Below are 11681 nucleotides of genomic sequence, written 5' to 3'. Positions count from 1 at the left end.
TTGTCCCTAATGTCTGTAGCTTTGTCCCTAATGTCTGAAGCTTTGTTGTCCCTAATGTCTGAAGCTTTGTTGTCCCTAATGTCTGTAGCTTTTTTGTCCCTAATGTCTGTAGCTTTTTTGTCCCTAATGTCTGAAGCTTTGTTGTCCCTAATGTCTGTAGCTTTGTTGTCCCTAATGTCTGAAGCTTTGTTGTCCCTAATGTCTGTAGCTTTGTTGTCCCTAATGTCTGAAGCTTTGTTGTCCCTAATGTCTGAAGCTTTGTTGTCCCTAATGTCTGAAGCTTTGTTGTCCCTAATGTCTGTAGCTTTGTTGTCCCTAATGTCTGAAGCTTTGTTGTCCCTAATGTCTGCTGCTTGACCTCGTTCTGCTGAACTGTTCTTTGACATTTGAAGGATGGAAGCAGCCTGACGCTCACTGTATTCTTCTGCCAGTAAAACCAGAGTTGAATCTTTCTTTTCTCACTCAAAACTTTTCTTTTTAACTCATTTGGTCAATAGTCACTTTTAATTTTTTTTTTTTTTTAATTCCAGTTACTTTTGAGGTACTAGCACTGTTTCTACCATCCAGCTGGTCCTATTGCAAGAGGATAGTGATGACCACAGCACTTTTCTTCATTAAATAAGATTTGGTTCAGGTGATCAGCTCATCAGTACAATCAGGTGATCACCTGATCATTACCTCATTAAGTAGAATCAGGTGATCACCTGACCAGTACCTCATTAAGTAGAATCAAGTGATCACCTGATCAGTACCTCATTAAGTAGAATCAGGTGATCACCTGATCAGTACCTCATTAAGTAGAATCAGGTGTTTCTGTATTGGAATTCAACAGACTGGAATGGAACGGCTGCCGTACACATAGATGCTGATTTAAGAAACATTTGGAGTGGTCTCTGCATTTCTTCCAGAGCTGTAGTTGTTTTAATTATGTGCAAAATAAGGCAAAAAAAGTACACTATAATGTATGCTTTTAACTTACATTTTTTTTTAAAGATAATTTAAGTGACAACTTATATAATTTAATTTTGTTGTAAAGACACAACATTGATTTTCCTTCCGTTTTTATTCGATTAAAAAACAAATTCCTTGTTTATTCTTCTTTTTTAGGAATGAATAATAATGATACGCAGTAAGCTCCTTCACACAAACTCCCGATAATTAATATTTGCTTTTCTGACTTTATTCTAATTCTCTAAAGAGCTTACTTTATCATTTCTACTGTTAGGATAATATGTGTCCCAACCACTAAGTCGTCGGTAATATTTAGTGACACAAAACCTTCCACAGATTTCACTAATGAGTAAAAAATAAGAGGCACTTTGGAGTCAGAGCACCTTGTTAAAAGTATCACTTTGTTTCACAATATACAAAAAAAAAAAAAAAATCCATCCACTGGAATAACATTGACAAAACATACAGTAGTAAATACATCAGTACAATGTAGTGCAACATGTTTCACAGTCAGCGGGTACTTACATCAATCAGCCACGAGGGAGAAGACTGGCTCTCACAAGTCTGTACAACTTCCACTGAATATATTTACACTTTCAACACCGGAAACAAGATTTACTAGTCACAGAATTTAGTTTGATTTAAATAAGACAGATAAATAAATAAACCAATCCCCCCCCCCCCGTGTGCTTCAAGTGATTTAAATCCGTGAGTCAAGCAGGAAAAAAAAAAAACAGTACTTTGGGACGTTTTTTTTTTTTTTTTAGTAAAAATGCATTAATATGAAAAATTCACTTCTGAAATCTTATTTGTTGAGATTTTCACAAAAAATCGGACATGTTATTGTTTTGTTAACCCAGAACTTTAGACTTTCTTTGAGATGAATAATTGTCAAAGAAAACCCAGCTGAAAAAAAATAATCATAAGAAAATCAAATCAAATGTCCTCAAAAGTCCCTGTGAGACGATGTGACCGCTGACATGCTACGGTACGAGACTACATGATAATAAAGAAAAGAAAAATGGAAGAAAGTTTTCTCAGCTAAGTCATGTCTATAATATTTTGCTCATGAACTACATTTTCTTCACTGTATTATGTTTTATTGATGAGCTTGCACCAGTTTGATTATTTGAAAGTTTACATTTAATGAACAATTCCCTCAAAAATAAAAATGCATGTGATTCCTTCTATACGCTGTATTTGAACTGATATGTGCCACTTGGCTTTGTGTGTGCTCTCAGTAGATGGTGGTCAGTGAAACAATTACATGGTGAAAGAAAAAGAAATGCCGCGTTTATTTCTGCTATATTCTGTCCCTGCTTTAATCACGCTGCCGGCTCAAACTGTTCAATAAAAGCTGATCCATTAAAGTCTTCATCTGAATTTAACTGCTGCAGTATTTGTTAAAGGAACAGTTTGACATTTTGGGGCTGATTTGCCGACTCGACGGGAGTTTTTAAGAGAAACATCGACCAGCCTCGTGTCGCGTCGTTAAATATAAAAGCCACAGCGCAGATACGGTTAGCTTAGCTTAGCACAAAGACTGGAAACGGAGGCAAACAGCTAGCTTGGCTTTGTCCAAAGCTAACAAAACCCACGGAAGAGAAATAATCCTACAGATTACACCCAGTAAAAGCTCAAACCATTTTGTTTAATGTTTGTTGAGTTAAAACATAAACTGTTTACCAGAATATCATGATCTTTTTTTTAAATTATTATTAATTAATTTTTCCTGGAGAAAACAGTGATTCCTTATGATTTTGGGGGCACAAAAATGACAAAACTTTAAGTATTCAATTTAACGACTGGCAGCTCTAATCAAAAGAATCGCAGCGTCACTCTATGAAGTGTTTTATTAGTCCAGCAAGCAAGAAATTTATCAATCTACGCTCGTTTTTCCACTTGTATGTCCGACTTTTTTTTTGCAAACGCGTAACAACCATCTGAAATGTGTGAAACAGATGATATCGGAGACAGAAGCGTGTTTAGATACTCGTGTTCTTCGTTCTACCCTTTCTCAGCCGTGATTTCAGTCGTTTTTGCAGGCAGCACCTCAGACCAGCTGCAGCTTTTACAACTCCTCGTCTCCATGCACGAACACCCCCCCCCTCTCCTCCCACCTCTCTACGTGACGTTGGATATCGGGTCGCTGATTTTCAGACACCTCCAGTAGACGGTTCTCACCATGGCGAACAGAGCGAGCACGATCAGCAGCACCCACGACACGTAGATCCCTTTGGATTGCTGGGCGGGTTTCCATGTACCGACCTGAACACAGACATAGAATATTTATTTATTTATTTATTCTGGCTTCCAAAAACCTCAAAAAAAAAAAAAATCAGGTTAGAAAGAGATCCTTCAAGTTTTTCTAAAGTTTTTTTTTCGGGTGAGTTTTTCCTTAGATATTAAATATCACCACAGATACACACCAGAAGTCCCGCAGTGGAGACGGCAAGGACCACGAACAGCAGGAAGCACAGCAGGCTCCTCCTCCTGGGGTACCGCCGGCCAATAGAAGAGCTGGAAATCCAAAAACCAGGAAATATTTAAATGGTCAAAAACTAAAATTCTTTGTGTCCAAGTAACAAAGAGACGTTCTGAGACACCTACACTTTTCGGCAGTGTGGACATCGAGCCAAGGTCCGGTCGGAAAACTCAGTCCACTGGGAAAACAAACAAAAGAAAGGTCAATGTGTGTGTGTGTGTGTGTGTGTGTGTGTGTGTGTGTGTGTGTGTGTGTGTGTGTGTGTGTGTTACCAGGAATGTATTGGAGCAGTGTCCACAGATGACTCTGATGCCGACGGGCTGATGTTGCGGTTCTGGACTCTCCCTGCCGATGTGGACCGGTCCCAGGTTGATGACGCGTTTACTGTCAGAAAGAAAGTTCATTCCAAAAAATAATATAATAATAAAATGACTGAACACTGAAGGTCTGTTAATTCAGATCAATGGAAACAACTCTGACCGCTTCCACATCAACTGTTCAAGATTAAAAATAAATAAATAGATCTACAAAAACAAACTAGCAATTCTGAAATAGTTCATTTGCGGTTCCTGTAGTCGTTTAACTGAAACTTATTTCCCTGCGAGTACAAATTTGACTCCCTCAGGTTCCACGTGTCCACTAGAGATTCAGCCTTCGCCCCCAAACCTGCGAGCGTCTCCGGCCTAACAAAATGAACCGGACTCTGGTTCGGCGCTTCGTGTGTGTGTTTGTACACATTACAGGCTGATAAGACAATCTGTGGTGTTTCAAAACACAAAGATAAAATTCCTGAGGGCAGCCAGACACACTCAAATTACTTGAAAACAAAAGCAGCATCGTGTCACCGCCGGCTGAACGGCTGCCGGCGACTTCGGCACAGATGGTGCGGTTACGAGCCAAAGCTGAGACGAGCGAAAAATAATCCCACACCGTTTTATTTTCTTTCCTGTTTTCTGTCTCACCAGTACGGTCGTGGACAGGCGATCCTCTGAGACGTGACTTTGCAGATCAGCAGACAGTTGCAGGGACAGCGGACGTACTTCTTTCCGACGGGAGCGTTTTTTATGGGCTACACACACACACACACACACACACACACACACACACACACACACACACACACACACACACACACACAGCGGGGGTCAAAAACAAACCTCAGACACGTCAGAGTCCAGGTTCTTCCCTGTTTTAAGGTTCTTAAATATTTCTTAAATGGTTCTTAAATGGTTCAGTTTGGATCTCATGACATGTACTTCTGCAAAATGAGATGACAGAAAGACTTCCTGAGCGAGGAAAGATGAGACACTGATCATGAGACACTGATAATGAGACACTGATAATGAGACACTGATCATGAGACACTGATAATGGGACACTGATCATGAGACACTGATCATGAGACACTGATAATGAGACACTGATCATGAGACACTGATAATGGGACACTGATTATGAGACACTGATCATGAGACACTGATCATGAGACACTGATCATGAGACACTGATAATGAGACACTGATAATGAGACACTGATTATGAGACACTGATAATGGGACACTGATCATGGGACACTGATCATGGGACACTGATAATGGGACACTGATAATGAGACACTGATAATGAGACACTGATAACGAGACACTGATAACGAGACACTGATAACGGGACACTGATAACGGGACACTGATAATGAGACACCGATAATGAGACACTGATCATGGGACACTGATAATGGGACACTGATAATGGGACACTGATAATGAGACACCGATAATGAGACACTGATCATGGGACACTGATAATGGGACACTGATAATGGGACACTGATAATGAGACACTGATAATGCCTCGACGGCGAAATGTAACACTCAGTACGACAGTCGGACATTTTACGGTTTCCGAGTGCCGTCGAGTTCAACTTTTAGACGACTTAAGATGCTTTTTATTCTAAAACACAAATCTTTTTCTGTCTTTTTTTTTTTTTAACTGGGCAAAGTCGAGTTTTCTCTAATCTTTACTTTTATCAACTGGATTACTGGAAATTTTACATTACGTCACATAAATCAAGGAAAAACGTAGCGAGCTTCACCGTTAAGGAGTCGCAGGTTCACTCCGGTAATAAAAAATAAAAAAACAAGACTCTTCAACGGTTGAAGGAAGGAAGTCGGTCGGTTTTATGTTGAACACTCGTACAAGTGGACGAAATGTCCCCGTCGGAGAGTTGCGGGAAGGAACGCGTCCGACTCACCGTGGCTTCGTTGCAGATGCTGCACTTCACCACGTGCTGGTGCGTCTTGCCCTCCACGGATATGGCGCTCTGACAGACCCGGCAGCTGATGACCGGGGCGCTGCCGCTGTCCGGGCTGCCCTGCTGGGAGTACGGCGGCGGAGGCTCGGCTGGCACCACCGAGCTGGGGAACGGCGCCAAACCTGGAGTGAAGAGAGGGAGGCGGGTGAGGGAGCTGTGGCGCCATGGCAACAGGGTTCTCAAACACGACAACACGCCCGCTTACAGTGAAGAGGAGGAATCGGTGGAAATCACCGCACGGGCTCAGGAACACTCGGCTGCAAAGCAGACGTGTTTGAAGACTTTGTTCCCCAAGAATTTGATCAGGGTGTTTCTCAAATCAAGTTTCAGATCCGCTGAGAAACTACAAATGTTCACGTAGCAGCGGTCACGTTAAGGAACTCAGATGCTGATGTTGATAAAGAGACGAGACACTTCCTCATGGAGGTTTTCTCTTCCTCTGTGTGCATCACCCTGCAGAAAGTCTCTGGACTTTCTGTTCACGCCTCATACTTCATGTAAAATGATGCAAACTGCAGCAAATCGTCACGTTTAAAAAGCACGAAGCAGCTAATATTTGGTGCTTTTGCTTGAAACTGATTAATAAACTCAAAAATAGGTATAAAATTCTCCTCAAGTTAAGTGGTTTTGTCCACCGAACAAATTCACTCAATAAACTTCGCATATTTTGAATTAAACTGCCCATTTTACACAGCAAACGTCACATCGTGTGTCATGTGTGACGTCACATCGCGGCAGCTTAAACGCGTTGTTTTACTTTAGTTAGGGAACATTAAATGTGCGTCGATTGAATTTGAACGGATTAAATCTGTTTAATGTCTGTTAAGTTCACTGCGTGCGGCTGACGACATCCAAACTGCTCGCTGGCGGTCTAACACTCGTTTACAACGTTAATTATAATAACCTCCTTTCAGCAACCTCGATGAATAGTGACGTGCTACTCGGGTGGGAAACGAACCGGCGGACGTACTCTGCGGTTTAGACGGATATCCACGCGAGCTTCCCCCGGGAGAGAAGCCGTTGGCCCCGTCGTGCTGCTCGGACAGCAGCGGCGACCGTTCCCCGTCCGCCATCGCTCTCCCGCCCGACCCGAGCCTTTCCAAACGCCTTCGGGGAGAATCTCCGCAGCGGTGGGGAGTCCTCAGACCCCCGGTGGAGATGTCTCGGGAGGAGCCGGTGAGGAGATTTCAACCTCTGACACGCTCACTTTGGGTTTCTGACATCCACATGACACGGCGAAAACACTCCCCGAACTCCGGAAGTGAAGCGACAAAAACACCAGTCATATGACTGTGAGCTGAGTCACGAATTTGATGGGCAGTGAGCTCGACCAATGAACGAGCGTGGCGGGGATAGGCGGGTTCGAAGGCGCGTTTTGATTGGCGGGACTGTGAGACCGTCGAGGTTGCGTTCAAATGCTAATAAATAGTGTACTTTACTGCGTGTTGTCGTACCTTCTCCTGCATAAAACATGAAGAAGAAAAAAGAAGCCAGACAAAATGTGAAAGCAATTCAAGACAAAAACATAAAAAATAAAAATACAAAATAATCTAGATTGAAATAGGAAAATAAAATAAAAAGGTTCTGTAAGGTAATAATACATCACACCAGTTTGAATGATACATGTTTGTACATTCATTTTAACTACAAGGTACAGAGAGGATGAATAAAAGCCAAACTTAAACGGTTAAGTTTACCTCACGGAGAGAATGAACTGTATTTACAGAGGGAAGAGGACAAAAAGCAAGAACAACAAACATTCATTTTCAGATGAAGACATTTACTGAAGGCATTCCTGAGACACTCAATTTAAAATAGGTGATAGACATGAGGTCACAACGACCTTGAACCTTGACCATTTGGGCCAAGTGGACATTTTTTTACCAAATTTGAAGAAAGTCCCTCAAGGGATTACTGAGATACCAACTTGACAAGAATTTAAAAAATTCTCTGAAGGAAATCCTGAGATAATGGCTTCACGAGAATCAGACAGATGGATGGGGGATGCATGAAGTCACAGTGACCTTTAACCGCCAAAATCAAATTGGTTCATCCTCGCAGCCAAGTGAACGTTTGTGCCAAATTTGAAGAAATTCCCTTGAGGCTTTAGTGAGATATTGTGTTCACGACAACAGGATGGACATACAGACAGCCCAAAACCATAATGCCTCTGGCTATGGCTACTGGAGGCACAGTGATAAATGGTTTTTGTGCTGTTCGAAATGCTTTACAATGAAAGAAAATACCCAAAAAATACAATAAAAATAGAAGTGGATTTACTATTAAAATAAATAAATAATAATAAACTTTATTAGTATAGCACCTTTCATACCAGAAATGCAGCTCAAAGTGCTTCACACCAAAACAATTACATAGTGTTTTATATAAAACCAGATATAAAGGAACAATTAAAAATATAGAAAATAAATTAGATAAAACAGATAAAATGCATAAGAAACAGATAAAACGCATAAAAAGGAATACAAGTGGAAAACATAAAATTTACCAATATGCATTTCAAGGCGTGTTAGTTCTCGTGCATGGCAGGTGTAAGAGAGCTTCAAAAGTAGCTTGTTAAAGGCTGATGTAAAGAGATATGTTTTGAGCTTTCTTTTGAAAGTATTAACTGAGCAGCTTCCCTGATATCTAACAGCTAGTTTGTTCCGCTGCTTTGGAGAGCAGCTGACAGAAGCTGAATCCCCAACTTTCTTTTGTCTGTTGCTGGGAACCTCCAATAAACCAGCAGCAGATGATCTCAGAGAGTCAGAGATGTAACTCGATTCGAGCCCATTCAGAGCTTCGTATGTGAGGAGGAGCTTAAAGTCAGTCCTGTGTGTTACAGGTAAACTGTGCAGAGCAGCCAGAACCGGACTGACGTGTTCTCTCCTCTTGGTTCTGGTTAACACTCAAGCTGCAGAGTTTTGGATGAGCTGTAGTCTCTCTGTTGTTTTCTTTGGTCGGCCAGTAAAAAGTGCATCACAGTAGTCCGGTTGGCTAGAAATGAAGGCATGAATCAACTTTTCAGCATCTGTCTGATTTATAAACAGCCGTACCTTGGCTATGTTTCTATAGTGGAAAAAAAAGTTTTGGTCACCTTGTTAATGTGGGCCTTGAAACTTAGATCAGAGTCTAAGATTACACCCAGACTAGTTACCTCTGATCGTACCCACGGAGTTAGGAGCCCCAGATCTTTCGCTGTGATTTCTCTTTTGTTTTTGGGGCCGATGAGCAGGATTTCTGTTTTATCCTCGTTTAATTTTGATGGATCGCATAGCTGCAAATAAAGAGAACAAAAACAAATCATGAAACCATCGAGTCCTATGAGTCCTGTGGTATGAAAACTAAATCATTTGCATCCAGACTGACAACAACACCGTGTCAGAAAAAGTCGCCTCCTCTTTTGTTCCCGTCAGATCGCTCTGTGGGAAGAAAGATGTAATTCTACTTCTCATGTTATCGTCACTGAATAAAGCTCTTGACTGTCTTCCCTTAAATTACCACCTCAGTAGACGTATTACTGAAACTGGATTTCCTGACTCATTTCCTCACATCAGTGCATTATTGTTATTTTTAAACACAGCGTCTTTATGAGTGTTTGTGAGACAGTAATGGTTTTCACACCTGAGTCAGGCAAGTGATGAATCTTCTCAGACATCAGAAGATCATTGTTTATTGTTGAGGCAGCTAACATCATCAGGTAATGCTGCAGTACCACGTCTACTGTGTAAAATGCCCAGTGACTGAGGCTCCTGATAAAGCTGCTATTTCCCAAAGGCTGTTGGTATCTTAACAATTTATGTCGCATTTTAATATCCTCGGATTGGATCAATAAATTCCTCCCTTTTATCGTCTTATTATGTATTTCTTATTTTTGGTTATTTTATTTTTGCAAAGGAAAGTTTTGTATTGCTGCACCCACACACTATCTGTAAATATATTAACATATAGTATAAAATACGATTTGTGTTTCAGAGAAAATTAGACATGCGATCAAAATTAATTAACGCCACCATTTTCTTAAATTGTAGGTTAGGTTAGGTTAGGTAGTTACTTTATTAATCCCCAAGGGGACATTTTTTTCGCTACAGCAGCATACAGGAAAGCAATAAAGTAGGCGTTGTGTAAGAAGGTTTCTCTTTGTCTGAGTGGTTTCTACATCGGATTAAATGTCTAAATGGGCTCTTTGTGGGGTCTCTGCCACCAAACTGGCCACATGCAAGCTGCAATTGTTTCCCAGGGTCCCGCGGTTTAAGATGGTTCCTGCTCTTTACCTACAAAATATCCCAGGAGACACAGAACAAGCAAAATGAGGGACTGAACAACCACAAAGAAACAAAAAAATGACCCCAAAAGATGCAACACAACCCTAAAAAGATGCACATTGATTTACTGACACAACACATACAAAACCAAGCAAAATGACACACACACACACACACAAAAAAAATGCTAAATGACAACAAAGATACAGAAAAATATCTCTAAGAGATGCAAAATGCACTCAGAGACATGTGATCAAAACAGTCACTACAAAATAAGCCCAAACATCCCAGCTGCATGGTTTTGTTTTTGGTTTGTCTCTTAAAGTCTTGGTGTGTTGCTGTTACGTGAGGATGGCAACCGTCAATCCGTCCATGCTCTGAAGAGAAAAGACTCAAACAGACATCTGTCACCTGTACTCGGTGGGGCTGTAGGAGAGGAAAATCAAAGGACAAAAAAAACTTGATCAAGTCGATTATAAATGTCTGCTAAAATGACATTTGATTTCTATCTTTTGTTTAGATATTAATATAATTTCCCCACTGACAAGCTGATTAAGATGTGTAATGGTACTCCGGTAATTCAAGGTGTTTCCTCATACCACACTGTTTCCTCGTTCCTCCGGACTGCCAACTCAATGAGGTTCTGTGTGACAGACAGCGACTGGACAGAAAGAGGAGGAGTGAAATAAAGGCTGTGTGTGGAGGTATATAAGTCTGTGTTGGTATTAGTTCACTGCCTGTGCTTCAAGAGGCTAAATCATTCGCCATGCTGCTCTCTACGATGCTGCTATCTATCTATCTATCTATCTATCTATCTATCTATCTGTCTGTCTGTCTGTCTGTCTGTCTGTCTGTCTGTCTGTCTGTCTGTCTGTCTGTCTGTCTGTCTGTCTGTCTGTCGGTCGGTCGGTCGGTCGGTCGGTCGGTCGGTCGGTCGGTCGGTCGGTCGGTCGGTCGGTCGGTCGGTCGGTCGGTCGGTCGGTCGGTCGGTCGGTCGGTCGGTCGGTCGGTCGGTCGGTCGGTCGGTCGGTCGGTCGGTCGGTCTGTCTGTCTGTCTGTCTGTCTGTCTGTCTGTCTGTCTGTCTGTCTGTCGGTCGGTCGGTCGGTCGGTCGGTCGGTCGGTCGGTCGGTCGGTATCTATCTATCTATCTATCTATCTATCTATCTATCTATCTATCTATCTATGACAAAAGCCTGCTGCCTCCTGCGACGTGTGGTGTGCATTATGTTTGCAAATCACTTGGTGAATTGAGCCCCAACACCCTCAATTCTCCAAACCCAAAACAACACAGCTACACAGTTCTGCGTTTGTTATATGTCTCTTAAATTTGGCGTGTTGTCGGTGTGTTTGAATGTCTGCACTCAAGAGCACCTTGCGTCAATCCGTCCACGCTTTCAGGTGAAGACTCCAACAGACAACTCTCACCAACTCCTGTTGAGGCTTTAGGGGAGAAAAATGTAACATTCAAAAAAACTTTCAGCAATAAATAAATAAAATAGCCATTCAAGACATTTCTATCCTCTGTTTAAAAACACATCTTGTTCCCGTTGATCGTTGTCATTTCTGATGAAAGTCATCTAATTGAGACTTTTCCTCATACCTGATCATTTCCTGGTTTGTGCTGTGTATTTAAACTGAAAGAGCTTCGGTGGGGAGACACAGCAGAGAGAT

At 41.6% G+C, this 11681-nt stretch overlaps 1 protein-coding gene across 1 annotated transcript; it reads right to left on the bottom strand.

Moving 5' to 3' along the window:
* Positions 1–1331: 1331 nt before the first annotated feature.
* Positions 1332–7020, bottom strand: LOC138632439 (type I phosphatidylinositol 4,5-bisphosphate 4-phosphatase-A-like). Its single transcript, XM_069718006.1, has 7 exons — positions 6718–7020; positions 5688–5869; positions 4399–4505; positions 3709–3820; positions 3562–3614; positions 3381–3471; positions 1332–3219 (listed from the first exon to the last, which is right to left on the bottom strand). The coding sequence occupies exons 1-7, from the start codon at positions 6818–6820 to the stop codon at positions 3076–3078; spliced, it is 792 nt and encodes a 263-aa protein (XP_069574107.1). The 5' UTR covers positions 6821–7020; the 3' UTR covers positions 1332–3075.
* Positions 7021–11681: the final 4661 nt, after the last annotated feature.

Source organism: Brachyistius frenatus, unplaced genomic scaffold (genome assembly GCF_029030835.1).
Source record: "Brachyistius frenatus isolate BFR_SWC_R1_liver_20210118 unplaced genomic scaffold, ASM2903083v1 Contig_184, whole genome shotgun sequence".
NCBI lineage: Eukaryota > Metazoa > Chordata > Actinopteri > Embiotocidae > Brachyistius > Brachyistius frenatus.
This window is presented reverse-complemented; position numbering and strand designations above follow the sequence as displayed.

Excerpts from the sequence above, each read along its gene's own strand:
- LOC138632439 (XM_069718006.1), bottom strand. The coding sequence starts at position 6,820 with ATGGCGGACGGGGAACGGTCGCCGCTGCTGTCCGAGCAGCACGACGGG. Across the intron at positions 3,821-4,398 it reads GCCTGTCCACGACCGTACTG|TAAACGCGTCATCAACCTGG; the intron begins GTGAGACAGAAA and ends TCTTTCTGACAG. Across the intron at positions 3,472-3,561 it reads TGTCCACACTGCCGAAAAGT|CTCTTCTATTGGCCGGCGGT; the intron begins GTAGGTGTCTCA and ends TTGGATTTCCAG.